At 42.8% G+C, this 17,695-nt stretch overlaps 1 protein-coding gene across 1 annotated transcript; it reads left to right on the top strand.

The window, feature by feature from the left end:
- The first annotated feature begins 1,638 nt into the window (after window positions 1-1,638).
- HAPSTR1 (HUWE1 associated protein modifying stress responses) lies at window positions 1,639-17,420 on the top strand. The gene is made up of 4 exons (XM_054842750.1): window positions 1,639-2,093; window positions 3,003-3,083; window positions 7,196-7,471; window positions 14,446-17,420. The coding sequence occupies exons 1-4, from the start codon at window positions 1,874-1,876 to the stop codon at window positions 14,688-14,690; spliced, it is 822 nt and encodes a 273-aa protein (XP_054698725.1). The 5' UTR covers window positions 1,639-1,873; the 3' UTR covers window positions 14,691-17,420.
- Window positions 17,421-17,695: the final 275 nt, after the last annotated feature.

The following is a 17,695-nucleotide window of genomic DNA, read 5'->3' on the forward strand; positions in this document are numbered from 1 at the left end:
ACAGCCCAATAGCTTATACCTAGGACTACTCCTAAACCTGCTGAAGTTCTTAACCCTAAAGAGGCAGCAGACAGAGCTTTACGTGGAAAGGAACAGAACATCCATGCTTTTGTGTATGTGCATTAGTGTTGTGTTATGAAGTATATATTAAAAGGCCAATGCCCCGACTTCAGTTTAAGAACACGCACACAGAGGTACAGACACTGTCATCCTTTCGACTCACATGGACCACCACAGCACGCCCCACAAGTGGGAGGTCCGCAGTAGTCTCAGTGGTCTAGGAAATATAGTAGCCTGAATTTTTAGTTTTTAGTTGTCCTTAGAGATAAAAAACCCCTAACAGTTCTAATTATTTCCTCATACCATCTCTTTCCCCACTACATATGATTTAGGCTTGAATTCCTGTATGTTTAAGCAAGTTGTACAACGATCCCAAGTTGAAAATGGGAACAAGCATGGACTGAGTAACATAGACTGTCAGGAGGGAACAGTCCATAAAGCCACTGTTTCTAACATCCAGTGCGCTTGAGTGGGATGGGTGCACCAGACCCCCAGCCTACACGTGATACCAGTTTAATAACATGCAATACCAGTTTACCAACATGCAATACTGTTTTACAGAAGAGGGAAACCCGAGGTGCTTGCCTGCCGATGGTTACCATTTCTGCGCCCGTTCACGGCCTGGCTCACACGCTGGCTCGGGGGGACACTTGCTTTGATGGCACGTAGCAGTGTGGCCGGGGTACTGAGGAAGACGTTTTTCACAGCAGCATTTTGAAGAGACTGTGAGGTAAGAGTGCTTTAAACACGCGCAAAGCAGCCGTGATTTCCGTCTGTTAGTTGGAACTTTGCCTGGTACAGTGCAAATACACTACAAGAAATGGTAAATAACAAAAGTGCAAAAACGGTAGAAAAGGGATGGCGAGGGTTTGCATACCGGGCACAAACCCGCGGCCGACACCTCGCCCCCGCAGGCGCTGGAGCGGGGCTCGGCCGTGCGACGGGGCTCAACACCGGCCCGCCGCGGCAGCCATTTTCCCCCGGGCCCGGGCCCGGCTTTGGCCGCAGGTCGGGCGGAGGAAACCGCCTCTCGGGCGAGGATCTGCTCCTCGGGTGAGTACCACGGCGGCCGGCTGCCATCTCCCGGGCTTCGGCCCCGCCGGCAGCGGCTGGGGGGAAGCCCGAGGCGGGGCAACGCCTTATCCCGCTTGGGGAAGGCCCCAGCGCCAAGATGGCAGAACCGCCCTGCCCTGCCCCCGCGGGCACGCCGGCCCGCTCCGCCCCGCTGCGGCCGTGGCGGAGCTCCAGACCCCCTCGCTGCCGCCCAGGCCCCCGCCGGCTGCGACCCGGGCCCGGCGGAGGGTGGGGGGGAGTGGGGGGCGCCGGCGGGCGGAGCCGCCTCAGGGCCCGGCGCATCACGCCAGGGGGAGGGGCCAGGCCGCACCGAGGGCGGTGGAGGCGGCCACTGCGCCTGCGTGCCGCGACGACGACGTCTGCGCACGGGCTTGTGACAGCGTAACCAATCTTTCGTGTGGGCCCGCCCCCTCGGAACGTATCGCCTGATGGACGTGTGGGCTGCCCAGTGAGGGCTGGAGGTTCTGTTCAAACCGGCGGTGCCGGGGCAACGGTGGCCAGTTGGGTAGCGGGGGTGGGCGCTGGGCGGCAGCACGCTCCCAGGCGTCTCCGACGGGGTTTTACTGTGCTCGGGGCGGCGCTGGCGCTCAGTGTGTTTCGAGCCGGCGGACAGACGGGCCGGCCCTGGGAGTATGGGGGTGAGGTAGGGCCGGCCCAGCTGCGGGGGGGAGGCGAGCGCGGTTGTCCGGCAGGGCCGGGCCCGCGCAGCGGCGGGGAGGAACGCGGGGCCGGCTGGAGGATGGAGGACAAGAAGGAGGAGGGCGAGGCGGAGATCCAGGAGCACGGGCCCGAGCACTGGTTCAGCAAGTGGGAGCGGCAGTGCCTGGCCGAGGCCGAGCAGGAGGAGGCGCTGGCCCCGGAGCTGCAGGACGAGGCGGCGGCGCAGCCCGAGCACAAACAGCAGAAGCTCTGGCACCTTTTCCAGAACTCGGCCACCGCCGTGGCGCAGCTCTACAAGGGTGAGCGCTGCGGGGGGGGGGGGTGGGGGGCGCGGCTCGGCGGGCGGTGGAGCCCGAGCGCGGTGGGCTTGGGCCTGAGGCCGGGCCCGGAGATGGTGGCGGCGGGGTGGGGGCGCTGAGGCGCGGGGCGGCCGCGGAGCCGCCGGGGGTGGGGTGGGAACGGGTCCTCGGCGTCACAAAAGGGATGTGGCGGCGAGAGCGGCCTGGGCAGGGGGAGGAGCGGGCTTCCGGCCTGGGGGCTCCGTGCCCGTCCATAGAGGCAGACGGGAAAACAAAATGGCGTGGGGGCACCCGCGGCCGCTGCCCGGACATCGTCCTTCGCGGCCTCCAGCGGAGCGGCCTGGGCCGGCTCTTGCGTAGGCCCGGCCCGCACCCCCCCTTCCCCCGGACGGGCGGCTGGCGGAGGAGTCGGGCCGAGAGGGCGGCCGGCGGGGCCCTGCCGGCCCCGGGGAGGCAGGGCGCTCCAGCTGAGAGCGGCCTCAGTGTGTGTGTGTGGGGGGGGGGGCGTGCCGCGAGGGTCCCGGTCGACGGGGGCGAGCCCTGTGAATGCTCGGGCAGCGGCGGGCTCCGGGGGCGGGGAGGGTGGGGGCAGACCGGGAAGCCCGGCCCTGCCGGCGGCGGCTCCTGACGCCCAGCTCAGGGAAGAGGCTCCGACAAAATGGCGAAGTGAGGGGCCGGCCCCATTGTGCGGCGGGGGGCTGCGGGCGGGGGCCGGGCAGGGCGCTTCCCCGGCGGGCTGGGGGCGCCGCCGCCGCGCCCGCTGCCCGGGACCGGGCCGCTGCCGGCCCGCCCTTCTCGGCCCTGATCCCGACTTGCCTTCGGAAGGTGGAACAAAATGGCGAAACCTAACATGGCCGTTCGGAGTTGGTGACTCCAAAATAAACAGCGTGTGTCCTTCCCTCCCTGCAGACCGGGTGTGCCAGCAGCCGGGGCTCTCTCTCTGGGTCCCCTTCCAGAACGCCGCCACTGCGGTTACCAACCTCTACAAAGGTAAGGGGCTGCCCCCTTCCCCACCCCCCCCTCCCGCCCCGCTGCCCCGGCAGCCCTCCCTGCCGAGCCGGGCCCCACTCTGCCTCCTGCCCCGGCTTACTCATAAGCAGGGCCTGTTAATGTCTCTTATTCACCCTGATAAAATCTAACCCGAGACTGCTTCCTGAATCTTGCAAGTTTTCCCTGGGCCACTTTAGCTGACGGTAGCTGAATCTTTTCTGTTGCCTCATGTCAGTGACTAATAACTTAAAAGCTATTTTACTTCGAGACCCTTGAAAAAGGATATTTTTAATGTGTGGCTTGCTCTCATGAATTCAAGGGAAGAGTGCACTAGCTTATTAAACAGTACTTACGTTTCCTGCATTTTGTATATTCCATGGTGTATTAAATGTTGGAATATCAGTATAATGCACATAACATTTGCAGTGAAGCATAGGTTGGGTCTAGTGTTTTTAAAATTCTGCATAGATGTTATGTAACAAAGTTTTATCTTCTTGTGACAGTGAGGCTTCTTAAGTAAGCCTCCCAGTTTATTTTAAGCACTAAATATCATGATGTCTGTGTCTAGGGTGGCTGTAAGAAAGTGGTGTTAGCCAAAACTTTGATAAGAGTGAACTCTGCATGTGGCTGTGCTTTTGTGCTGTTTTACTGTGTGTTTCTATCTGTCAAGATCTGTTTCTGAACTCTGCTGTTCTTTAGGCTGTCACAACAGTTCCTGTCTGCAGAAGAATCATTCAGTGATTTCTAGTTTGTTAAAAGATTGTACAAAATTGATTTCAATATCAGTAGATGCTTAAATTGGCACAGTGTGATTCCCATTGGAAACTTCAAAGTTACAAATTGTTGGGTTTCTGACTTAGTTTGGTTTTTTTCTTGGTCTGTATAGCATTATCTATAGTTCTACCTGCATGGTTTTTCATTTGTCTCCAGTTTTCTCATTTTGGATTTGCTTTAAGCAATTAAAGTTAGCAACACGTTTGTGATGGCTGATCAGGTTTTTGACAGATGTGGACAGAGCAAGGAGGAAATGTAGGTGCATAACCCTTACTGCCAGAGACTTGACTCCTGCAGAAAATGCGTTTGGATGTTGTATATGTGTCACAGGTCATGTAAAGGGGCAGCACATCACCTAAGAGGGTAGGTGTTGGCCTGAGGGACTGGGTCACTAGAGCATGGTGTGGGACACTAGTCACTTCAGCATGGTGCTAGAGTAGCAGCAGGTAGTGTTAATAAGTTGTCTGGAATAATTATAGTCTTTTACAAATGGTATTGCTCTCCCTTACAGCATCTTTACTACAAAGACTTAGGCTCTTTATTTTTGGTTAAATCTCTTTCATTACTTGTGCTGTAGGCAAAATGAGCCCTATTTTTCTGCAGTAATGTGATTAACAGAAGAGTATGCATGTGGTGATCAGGGAAACTAGAATTTAAGTAGGAAGCTGTCTTTAGTCAGGTATAATGCAATACTTTAAAAAGCAGCACCTGAAACAAATCATTCCTTCAAACAGGTCTTTAAGAAGTGCTGAAGTACCTCTGTTACTCAGAACTGCCATATTTCAATTTTAAATTAACTTCTAAGTGGGTAGAAATTTGTTGAGAACACAGATAGAACCATCTAGGCACTGGTGTACCAGGCAAGTTGAGTCTCTTAATGTGAGTTTACCTTCCCTAGTGATGAGTGTGGCTCTTTAAAAATCTCCTGTTGTTTCTCACATACTCAGTAATGTTTGTGTTTTGGAGGACTCTGCCAAAACACTGGAGAAGTAGTTGGTGTGGTAAACTGAATACCACAAACTGCCTCTTGCTTTGTCAGCTGGTTTCTGATCTGATAAATATTTGGAATTTTGGAGTATCAAAATTCTTTTTAACAAGAGCTACATGAGTAGTGCATAAGGAGAATGCCATGATGTCTTGAATGTCAGCATTTTTTCTGAAAATAAGATTAGAAGTTTAATATCACACCATGCTGTGATGTTCTTAGGTGATGAACTTCTGATTGGTGCTGGTGATAGAGGCCTCATTTAAAGAGGCCTCATTTGTTTATCTTCCAGATTGCACTAAAGAAGTGAAGGCATGGCTTGTAATGTAGGATTTAGAACTTAAGGCCACTGTAGAAAGTATTAAGCATATATTAGGATAAGACTTCTGAGCCTACAATTTAACTTACTTTTATTAAAGTTGAATGATAATGTTAGTTTTCACTTAGTAATTTCAGAATGTAGGCAACTTGACTACTTATATTTTGCCAGCTTAACTTTGTAAACAAAGCAGTTGTAGCTTTTACCATAAAAATCTAATCTTTCCCATTGTAATGATGCTTGAAATTTGTCCAGGCTACATGAGCAGTCAGTGTGTTTAGCAGTCCTTTGTAAAGTATTCTCATATACAAGGAAAGCAGGCTATTGACATAAAGCTGTGCTCCTCACCTCTTGGAAGGACTTTCTCGTGGTATTTCAGGAAGTGATTAAAGGAATATTATACATTTCCAAATTAGTTCTAAAGTGTGTGGGTAGCTTTTACTAGAGTGCATTGGAGCCTTAGCTGCTGTGGAGTATAAAATGGCTGGAGGAGTGATCTGTCATGTTGCCGTTGCTTTCACAGGAATTAGCATTTGTAAATCTTCTAGCCTTTTGATTACAAAGCAGCATAGGCAAAATACTCTTCAGAGTGTGTAAAAGTAACTGATGTGTTAAGTGTACTCAATGTATACCTGTATAGCTTATATTCTAAAAGCCTCAAGATTTCACTATGATCAGTTTGAGATGTTTTTCTTTTTTTTGGTAGGTTGTGTAATGTTTGAAGTGTTCCTCTTTGATAGTGTAGATTTTAGTGCTGTCTTTTGTGGACCATGCAGTGGTGCTTTAGAGTATAAGTCCAAGAATAGCATTTAATAGTGATTATTTTTGTCTTTTTGAGTGTGAGAAAACAGATTGGATGTGTATGTCACTGTTTACCTGTAAACTGGTATCTTAGCTGTTCTTATGAGCCATTTGCCCAGAACAATATTTATGTGGGACTTCATTAGTAAAGCAAGATTATAAAAAGCTGTTTTAACCAGCTCTGCCAGATTTAAAAAAACCAAACAAACTATGGAAATCAAGTAAATGAAATAGGAGTGGATAATATGTTGATGTCTTTCTGGGTAGCAAGAGCTAACATAGCAGTAATTTTCATAGAACTGAAATAGCTGTTGGCAAGACTGTGATAACAAATCTGACAAATAAGGTGATCATAATTGTGTAGAGAAGATGGTTTGTCCCACCTGTTACTGTTGTCTGAAGCTTATTCATACTTAAACTAGTAGCCAGAAATGTACTCACCAAAGTTTGAAAGCAATGTAATGCAAGGCATTTAACAGTGCTGCTTAGAGGTGCAGTTAACTGGTGTGCACAGGTGACCAATTACATTGATGGAGAATGAAATTGTATTTAGTAGTAGGATTAATTGCACATAATGTGTTTAAAGCTTTTGTATCAAATTTGCAATGGGGTCTTAAATGGGGAAGGAAATTTTCTTAGACTTCCTTTGTAAGGGGTATGTTTTCTAATTGAAAGGCATTGGGGACACTTGTGTTCTAACTAGTTTGAGCCGTGGCCTCCTGCAAATTGCCTCTTCAATTGAAATTTGGATGAAACTAGAAGGACTCTAAAGAAATCAGTTTTCTGAAAATTCCTTACCTATCAGAATCAAGAAAAGCCGTTATTTTGATGTGCAGTTTTCTGACTGTACTGATGCTCTTAAAGAATATCTCTTAAAGTGCATTGTCTGTTGATTTAAGTGCCTTCCTCAGACTGACAAGCTCAAAGTATTTTTGATGTTAATGAATATGGTTTTGTAAACAGTACTGTAGTGTTGACCTGAAGTATAGTAAATGCTATTAGGTGGTGCTTGAGTTGCTGTTGACTTTGTGACTTAAAGCTTAAAAGTTCAACCCCCTTTATATTTAGGTTTAATAGGACTCATCTTCAATGCTTGTTAAGTTGGAACTGTGTTACAGTAACCTGTAGAAGATATACTTCTTTCCCATGGTTGACAGGAAGCTGTATTGGTGATGTGGCATAGTATACATTGCTTTATGTGTAACACTAAAATTATTTTCTGTCTTCTTGCAGAAAGTGTGGATGTCCATCAGCGAAGCTTTGATGTAGGAATTCAGATTGGCTATCAGCGTCGGAATAAGGATGTGTTAGCTTGGGTTAAAAAACGCAGAAGAACTATTCGTAGAGAAGACTTGATCAGCTTCCTATGTGGAAAAGTTCCTCCTCCAAGAAATTCTAGAGCTCCCCCAAGACTGACTGTAGTATCCCCTAACCGAGCTACTTCAACAGAAACTAGCTCATCTGTAGAGACTGATTTGCAACCCTTCCGTGAAGCCATAGCTCTGCATGGTAACAGTAATTTTTTCAATACTACTTGGTTAAAATTGGGTGGGGGTTCTTAAAGCCTGTCTGGCCCTTGGCCATTGTTGGTGTCATAATATGTCATGTACCTGATGTTCCAGCTGAAGGTATCTCTTTCATTCTGAGGGACTTTTTGCATGTATAAGACATGTTAGTTACAAAAAAGTTGCATAGTCAAATACTTTGAATGAGGAAAAGGTATTGTATAAAAATGAGGTTTGTATTTGTAATAACTACTGAGTTCACAGCTGTAGAATAAGTATCAACTCTTGGTAGTGTTTTTGAAGCATGAAGAGACTTGGCATTTGTACCAATGCTAAAGTAAACAGAATTCTTGGAGAATGATAATACTATGTTAGCAACTGGTTAAATATTAAGATTTGGCTAGTAGCAAATAACTAGCAAATTTTTGTGGGGTTAGGGAGGAAATTAAATGTCTGTGAAGCTTCTGTGTCTGGGGTACCTCACCCTTGTTGTTAGGCACTGGATAATACAATTTAGCATTCTACTTAAGAATACCCTTTCCAGGGTACTTTTACTTCACTTGCACATCATTGCAATAATTGAGTCCTGTTCAGAACTTAGTTCTAGTTCACATTCAGACTTAAATATCTTCCAGTGTAATATGGAACTTCCTTGCTTGCCATCACCAACAATGTTGGTGGTGTATCTCTTCTCCTTTTTCAGATACGGATATTCAGTAGCTTATCCTGTATTGGACTGTTACATGGCAAGTGATAAAAAGGTTTAAATTGCTCCTGAGGTGGAATGAAGCAGTTCATCTGTGGGTTTTATGCCTTCTAAAATTCTAAAGGGTAGCAGATATCTTGAGGTATCAATAGTAGACCATTCTAAAGGTAGAAATCAAGCTACCTAGAAGTACAACATTTGAAACTTAATGAAATTTTTACTGTCTCAATACCCTCAGTAGAGGGTGGACTTAACGAGTTAATTAGATGGGTTGATTCCTGAAAAAGCAGTCTTTGCTTCTGCTATGCTGTGGTGGTTTTTCAAGATACATAATCCAGACACTGTTACTGTCTAGGTGACAGCCTAATTCTGGTATTGTTTGCTGCTCTGTTGCCATTTAAATCAAGCATGCTTCCACCCAGTCATGTAGGTTTTAGCAGTTTTCCTTCTCATATTGGAAGCTGGCTAGAGAATTCTGTGCACCAGTATTGCTTATTCAGTAGGTAAAGCTAATTTCATGAGGAGAAAAACTTTAGAAGCTGGCTCTCATGTGATATGATGTGATAAACACCCTCTTAAAGTCTTGTTTTCTGAAACTATAGTTGAATACGGTCTGTAGCTGGCTTTAACTATAAAGGCTTACTCAGGTGAGAGCAAGCTATGTAGACTCACTTCAGCACAGTCAGCTCTTGAGCAAAGTACATTCAAAGACATTTTTATTGGTAATACGGCTCTCTTAATGTCCTTGTATTGTTTCTTACCACCTGCTTTGTGTAGAGGTGGTTTGTGAAAGTCACTTCTCTATAGCATGGGAATCTGAACCATGAGGTATAAAGTTTTCTTTCATATTTCATAACCTAATGCAGGGTCATGAGGGCTGTAGGAAGTCCTCTGGTGCTGCAGGGGCTGGAAATGCACTTTTCCCCTTCATCAGCTGGTTGACAAGATTACATGTCAGTCACCTTCTGGATTAGGTTCTCCTCATATCAGTTTCAATCTGGTCTTTGACACAAATGCTTTTGTGCTAATCCTTTAGTGACTAGGCTTGTATTTGGCCTTGTAACTGTTTTCAGGTTATTGCCTACAATGTCTTTGTTCATCCAGCTTATCTCCCTTTTTCTTTTAATGTTCAGGAAGTGGTGATTAAACAAGCTCCCAAACTATTTTTCTATTTATCATAGGGCTTCTCAGAACTATGTTTTGATTGCAATACCTGTGTAGGATCTTCAGGTGTGTGTAAATGTCCTCTGCTATGCTTATCTCCATTTTTAGCAGGGTGTTTAAAAGTGATTTGCTGCTTCTAGGTATTGAGGAAACCTCAGAAAACCTGATGATAGTGAGTAGCAGTCTCAGCAAGTGTTCAGGACTAAGGCTACAAGGGGAATTCTTGACTGGCATGTAAAGTGGTGAGGCTTTGTCTTGTGCTGGTAGGCTTCCTGTGGTTTTTAACTTCCGGTCCCTAAAATGTCACTGCAGTTGGTATGGGTATTGGATGTATGTTCACCTACTTTCTGGATGCATATTGCCGTATCCAATTCTGTAAGAGAAGAGTCTCAAATGACAGAATTGCATCAAACTGAGCTAATAGTCATAAGATTCCTAAAAGCTGACATGTGCCAGGTCACTTTCTGCCTGGCTGTAGCTAGCACACCAAGTCTTGCAGTACTGGTGGCTGTGCACAGTCCGTGTTTGAAGTGATACTTTGGTCTTTTAATGTGGGATATGTTCTGTGCTTTGCAAACCATTCTCCCAGCATAATAGGAGAAAGTACTATGATTTGAGCAGGGGGAAGAAGCAAACTTGGGAAGGCAATGCTGTGAAATGCATTAGACTTGATCATTCTTAACTAAAAATGATGTGAATGGGCAACAGCACAGTGAGGGAGTGTTCTTTTGCTCTTAGCTTTAATGTTGATGTATGTCATTAATGTGATTTAGTCTTTTGGGGTGGGGGGGAACCCTTGCTATAGTGTGTGGAAGTGTGTGGCTTGGCCTGGTTATAGAGCCTGAATTTCCATTAGGCCTCCTTATTTTGTTCTCAAAATATTAAACTGCAGTATAAAACATCAGTTTTATAACACCAATCAGCAGTTGTTAAAGTGGAGAAGCAGCAGTTGGTAGAAGGCATGGGAGAGCAGAGTTCAGATTAGTTTAAAAATTTAATTTAAAGGTTGTGTGTATATATAGCTATCGGAGTTGTGTATTGGTATGTCGTGCTAAAACTTGCTCTTTGAGCAGTACTGTGAAAGGGTGAATATACCAGGGGAGTGACAAAGATCTATCTGCATGCCATTTTGTATTTATCTAGGGTTATTAACTAATTCCTGCTTTAGTCACACTTATCTAAGAGTGAATGTTCTTTTTGATACTTCCTGATTAAAACATCTGGAAAACAATAGTTAATACTATTACTATACTGAACAGTAGTTATCCAGTATATTATGCTGTGGTAGTGACCTGAATAGCTCATACTCGTTATGGACATGGTTATGGCACTTACAGTTTGCTAGGCCAGTTCATCAGAACTTACTAATTTTGAGTTGACAGTTTTATTTACCTTAAGTATTTCATACTCCATAAAACATAGCCTTTTTACCAAGCATTCTAATCACTTGATAGTTTTGGAGAGTACTTGGTATAAATTAGCTAGTATCAGTCACAATTTCTTGTATACTGCAGCTTTTTCTCACAGTACTATAATAAATGCTTTAGAATATAGCTTCAGATAAAAGCAGAGTTTTTTGTGAAACTACTGGCTATGAAATGCCATATTGTTAATAACTGAAAGATATGACAGGAATGAGAATGTAATAAGTCCTGCAAAATATTTCAGATATGCTCTCCAATCCTTTTGAGTCTAAAAAGGGAGAAAGAGCCATGTGTCCTTTCTTAAAGGCCTCTAGTAAAAACCAAAATGTCTACTGTGGAAGGCAGTGGGAGACTTCAGAGGTGGTCCTGAGGTTGTGAAGGAAGCTTTAGTAGCTGTTTGAATCTCTAGCCTGTTGAATAGGCAAAACTGATGTGCCTGTGGTTAGGTCATGTCAATCACAATATAGAAATTTGAGATTGTGAAAAGGTGTTGCTAAGTCATGTCATCCTGCTACTACTTAACTTGCTTTTCTGCTTTAAATGGTTAAATGCTCTGGGAAGAAGTCTTGGAGTCCACTGAAAATTTAAACTCGGAATAATTGCGAGTAAATGAATTTTGAGATTTCTTCTTTGTATTACAACAACTTCCCAAGAAAAAATGAGCTGTGGATCACAGCTTCTGAAAGATGCTTTCTCTGTCAACAAAAATAGATCTTTTCAGTTGTGTTGTTGATTGTCTTCAAAGGTGTTGCTTCCATGAAATGGCAACCTGATATTTCAGCGTGTGCCTTGAATTTTCTTTGACTCTTCCATGTTAGCTTGATTACCCAATCCTAAACTGTGATCCAACTGTTTCATTTGAGAGTTCTGCTCTCTGGGATTGTGTAGTACTATATAATATGCTTAACTGCCAGTAACTGATACCAAATTGTCACTCAGTCTGTTAGCATACTCAGTAATGACTGTTACTCACTAGTTCAGTATTAAATACCTGTGAGATACAAGATTAAACTGCAACTAGAAGTCCGTGTTGTGATGCAATATCCTTGTACTCTTATCTTTGTAGAAATTAATTCAAAACTACTCTCCTGCCTTTGACACCAGGTTTGATTTTTTACCTTAATTATCTGCTGAAGGTTATTTGTGTACTTAAATGTACAGTGATTCAGTATTACCTAAATATTGGAAAGTCTGCCTGCTTGAGACATTACTTGCAAACCTTGGCAGTCTGTTTTAGAATATGCTGCAGCATATTACAGATGCATCTTTTAATTCTGACTTTTATATCTATTTAAAAAAATGCTTGTTACTTGAAAAGGCTCTACTTAAACATAGTTCTTAAGTGATGCCAAAAACAGTATTCTCACATCATAGGTCAGTTTTAGGGTTTACTTAGAATAATTTTCCTCTCCTTGGGCATTAGACATAATGAAAAGATGTTATAAAACTGAATTAGTATATGGGTCACTTGGTTATGGGTTGTATAATATAAGGGTAAATGACTGATGGTGTAAATTGTTGACTCTCAGTGGAAGTAACACTACAAGTTCTGAACTTGTGTGTTCAGAGAAATTTTGCTTGAAATAGTGATGTGGGGGAAAATCTCTGGAATCAACTTGGATTTGAAACAATGTCACCTTCTGTGCACTGTCAATTTTTTCCAATTTAAATGTACAGGATGAATTAATGCTTTTTGTAATGTATGCCATGCCAGTCGAAATTAAACTTGCTGTTGTCTTTGAATTGTGAGGTGATTTGTTACCTGCACAAATCTTGCATGTTGGTGGTTTATCCAAGTTAGGGTATCTGAATTGGCTTTTTGCTTATATGTTTGTCATCAATTAACTGCTTTACTTTCTTCAGAAGATGTATAGGAACCTCTTTTCAAAATGGTTTTGAATTTAAGCTTAACCTTAATTCTGGGCATACTGGAACAAACCTTGTTTCTGAATTATCTTCTCACTAAAACAGCTTCAGCTGTTTAAATAGTTTCTGCCATTGTTGAATGAAAGGTGATTTTTAATATTAATAAAACCTGCAGGGTTACTGTCAGCCTTCAGACCATGCTTCTGAGTTGTGTTGGAACACCAGTTAGAGCTGTAAGAAAAAGCTCTAAGAAAGCATTAGTGGCTGTTTTTACTGGTTGTTGCATAGTGCCCCATCTGTAAAAGCACATCCTGTGCTGTTGGAAGATCTAAGTTTTAAATGGTCATTCAACAGTTATGTATAATAATGAAATTGGTTGGCTTGTTCTATCCTGACTTGCGTATCAACCTGCCACTGCTGCAGGTGGCTCTAGAATGTCTCATTGACGTTTCTGGCAATGTTTTTTCTTTTTTTCTTTCTAGTAGCTCTAGCAGTTGTCTCTTCACAGAGCTTTCCAAGTTGCTTATTTGGCCTATCAGCAGCCAATAGGTAGGGTTTTGTTAGGCTTTACTCAGTGTGTGACTTGTGGCTGCCTCCATGACCATTTATGAAGATGTGTATTAAACGGCTTTGCACACACACAAAATGCATGATGGCTGGACAAAGGTATAGAGTATTTGAAACTGGAGAAAACCTGAGAGAACTCAAGATTTTGAAGGTCACTGAGAAGTCTTCCTGGACAGCTTAACATTTGCTAGTTCTTGCTGCTAGAAAAATGTACAGATGGAGATGTTGTGCTGTTCTTCATCTTCCTGTGTGACTCCTGCTTTGGTAGTTTTTCTAGGGCCAGCAGATGTTTTTGTACTTGCCTAATAACACTCAGATTTAAGCAGCTATGTTAACAGATGTTTGTCTTATCTCTGAGCTCCTGTTTATTTACAATTACAGCCTGACTTCCAAATTGAGAAGAATTGTTAGGCTTTCATGTCCTAGCCCTTACTAAACTTATGTTTTGGAATGTCCTACTTCTTGCAAAGTTGTAACACTACTGAAGACAAAGTTTAATACGAAGTTCATGGTTTTCTTGTTTATGACCTTGTTTCTACAGGAAAAACTTCTGTTTTAATGAAACATTAATAACCTGAACACAAACCAAAGTAATTGCAGGGTACCTGTGGCAGTGTTTTGGATCAGATCTGTCAATAGCAAATTTTGGGGGATTATCATGTGGTCTTGCTTGACTTGTTATTTTTAAGTGCTATTCTGATAATACTCATGTGTTGGCCATGAGTGGCAGCAGCCATGAAATGAAACTTCTATTAAAAAAACTAGCTGTGGTGTAGACATGTCTGAGATCTGCTGTCATACTGCAGTTTTCTTGAACTGCAGTGACTGAGTGAAGGGGAGCAGGAGGGTGGTGTCTGAAACAAGACCAAGTCAGGTCAACCTGGGAAGTCCTTGGTAGGGAATTTTCCTTCTGTGCAACTATTGGTCTGGTATGAAGCTTTTAAACTTAGTCTACTTTTGCATATGTACACATATTTAGAATAGCATGTCATGCTTATGGAGCTAGCATTTGCCATAGTGTGCTGTTACAACCTGGTGTCATAAGGAGCAGTTCTAGGAACTTCTAGATTCTTACATGGACTGAAAGCTGGGAAGGTGCGGTCTGGACTTGAAATAAGTGTGGTACAAATAACAGGGTGAAGTGCCTTCAACATCTTGCTAGAAGTCAGATGAGTGTCCTCCCTTCTGGCACACATGGGAAATAAACTTTCACTACTGTTTGACTTAATACTTTTTCTTTTTTTCCCCTAGGTCTTAGTGGTGCAATGGCTAGTATAAGTGTTCGCTCAAGTACCCCAGGCTCGCCCACTCACGTGAGCAGTGGCTCCAATGCTAGTCGAAGGAGAAATGGACTTCATGATGTTGATTTGAACACTTTCATATCAGAAGAAATGGCACTCCACTTGGACAATGGTGGAACTAGAAAGCGTACCTCAGCCCAGTGTGGCGATGTCATTACAGACTCACCAACTCATAAACGCAACAGAATGATCTAAACTGCAAAAATTTCAAACCCACCATGCTGCTTGAAAGCCACTTGATCCTCAGAGTACTATTGAAAAGGAAACATGAGGCCATTTTTCCATATTCACTGTTTAAGACAAATGAATTCAATAATTGCCATAAAGGAAATTTTAGATATTACATTAGATGCCTCTTGTAACTGCAGCTTTCTTAAACTATATTCTTAGCAGAGGACATCAGATATTGTGTAGTAGTTAGCAAGATCATCATAGGTGAACATGTATCCGTTCCAAGGCTAAAAGTGACCTTACTTGTATTCTTAAAGGGAAAGGAAATTTCAGATGTTTATTTGGTTATAGAATGCTTTTTTTTGTCCTTTATTTCTTGCTGTGTTGAGTATTTGCTTAAACAGTATTGCCAGTTTGACTGAAATTGTCTACAACATGACTTGGCATCTTTGTCAAAACTGCAGGCTTCCATTTTTGCGGCACTGTACCATGCACCTAGTTTCTATATAGTAACAGTGTGCAAGTTATAAATATTGGACTGTACCCTCTTTAGTTTTAAAAGCAGTTGATAATTCTGGTGATTGTGTGATAATGTAAAGAGGTGCTATGATGGTCATGCAATTAATACTTAATATTGAGTCAATACAAGGATCTTTATTGGATTCACTTTGTGTGTTTTAGTGCTCTGAAGTAGCAATATTAAACTTTTCCCCAATTAACTTCATAGGCTTTTAAAATCAGTTTGAGAAAATATATGTACTTATTGGTATTATCCTCATGGTAATCGTACACAGTGCAGATTGCACCAGTGCTGACCTAAATTTAGAGAAAGATGTCCTGTAATTGGGAAATAGGGTTTTCTGTTCAGTATTAGTGAAGGGTAGGTTTTGTGTACACCCATATCCCATTTTACATTTCTTGTGAAGTAATTGCCCGTTGCTGGGGAGGGGTGGGAGGAGAGGGAATTGGGGAATAGTTGGAAAAGGGGTGTGTTCTAACAAGTAAGACTTCTGGTCACATGTGGAAACTTGGACTAACTTAAGATTCTGTGTGATGCCGTCTCCTTCAGGAGGGAGTGACATGCAGGTTCTGTGAAGTGCTAAGAAAATAATTTAAAACTGGAAGTGGATTATAAAGCTCTGGATAAACATGCCGTAAGGATGAATTACAAAGGATAAATGGCTTTCTTTTTTGTGTTGAGCTTACATTCATAGGATTGAACTCTGGCTGCCATAACTTAAGCATAGTCTAAAACTGAACTAGAGATAAAGACTGATCTGCTGCAAATCTGTTTGTGAATGGGGAAGGATATGTGTCAGTCTCAGTGTCCTAACTGTTTTTACATGTAGATGCAGCAAGTCTTTGGTGGAGAGCTCTGGCTTTCAGGGCCTCTAAATCTCTGCCTAGGAAAAGGATAATACAGGAGGGATAAGAAAAGGAGGAGCTCCAAACCTGCAAGTTGGGAAGGGGTATTTAATGAGGTGGTATGCATGCTTTAACTGGAAGTATAGGCTGATTCTTGGATGAAATGCAGCTATGCTAGATTCACAATACTAAAAAATTTGTGGTGTTCTAGCTAAGTTAAGGCACCTTGAGCTCCATGTTAATACACAGCTCTTCAAGACTTTTGCTTATGTGCTTGTAGAGTCAGATCTCTTTTGTATTATCTTCCCTGTTTCAAGCAGACTTCGCTGTAGTTTTGCTCCTTTTATCCTGGTGTCCTCTCATTGGTGTTCTGTAGTCAAGGTTAAGACAGCAATGATGTGTTAAATTCTCAGAATTCAAGGCTCTACTAAGAGCATGAGTTCCTTGCTTTGTGGTGCTTCCATCAAATTTCTTTACATTGAAGAGCTCTTGAAGATGTCAACAGTTGCACAATACTGTAGCTAGAGGTTCTGTGTTTATGGGACAAGTGTAAGAACTGTCCAAAGCAAGATGGTAAGAACTGTTCAAAACCCCCACCTGTGTTACATAGCTGAACTTGCACATCACCTGAAGACTCAGTATACATTAATTTCAGTTACTGCTATTAACTACGATTCATAGACTTATTTTATGTAAAATATTAATACTGCATAAAGCTAGTTTTCATTTGGAGACTGCATTTTCAAAGATTTTGAAGATGGTATCTAAATATATCTGTTAGTATTTATTAGGCTGTTGGCAGAGGGATTTTTCTGTTCCAAAAGAAAAATCTAGAGTCCTGAAAGGACATGTGTGAGAACCATTTTTCAGATCTTCTGTTTATTCATTAACTGGCTTGTACAACTAAGATGCTTATGCTTGGCAACTCTTAACACACTTTACTATTACATGTCGTAAAGGCAACATCGTATTGGTGTCAGTTCTGTATATATGGACTGAACTGTAACACTGCTTCTGGTCTAGCCCAAATATACAGAGCCTGTTCAAATTACTTCTCTTCCTTGCAGTGAAATAAATCCTGTTAATACTTTGAGGCATTCATTCAGTCTAGTACCATCTAAAACTAAACTTGTCTGGCTTTTTATTTAATTTGTGCCATTTTTCTTTGAAAGAAAGTAGGCTTTGATGTTAAACTGGTTGTGTTAATGTTTTTGCTTGTACCTTAAATATTTGGCAACTTTTTGATTGTTTTTCATTTAGCCCCAGCTGTTTGCTCTTTGTTAACCTCTGCCAGAATGATCAAAAATGCATGTATTCACCTGGTAAACAGAAGGAGAACATGTTGTCTCTTTTAAAAAAAAAAAATAAAAAAAAAAGTCCAGTACCTGTTACTTTGAAGACTTGTTTCTTGTGCCAGTGTAGAAAATTAACATTCTGGAAATAGCTTTGAGCTATTATCCAAACTGTAGCTCCTGGAGCCAGAAGTGAGTTGATTTTCTGTAAGAAACACTGAATTGAGTACTGTTTAATTTGGTAAAAATGGTGCTTACTTTTGCTTTCTCCTATGAATCGTATAGTTGACCGGTCTCTTCTCCATGTACATCAAATCTAACATGAATGTGCGGCAAGTTACATAAAGTACATCCTGCACTGAAGCTACTGAG

Source organism: Grus americana, chromosome 15, assembly GCF_028858705.1.
Source record: "Grus americana isolate bGruAme1 chromosome 15, bGruAme1.mat, whole genome shotgun sequence".
Lineage (NCBI taxonomy): Eukaryota > Metazoa > Chordata > Aves > Gruiformes > Gruidae > Grus > Grus americana.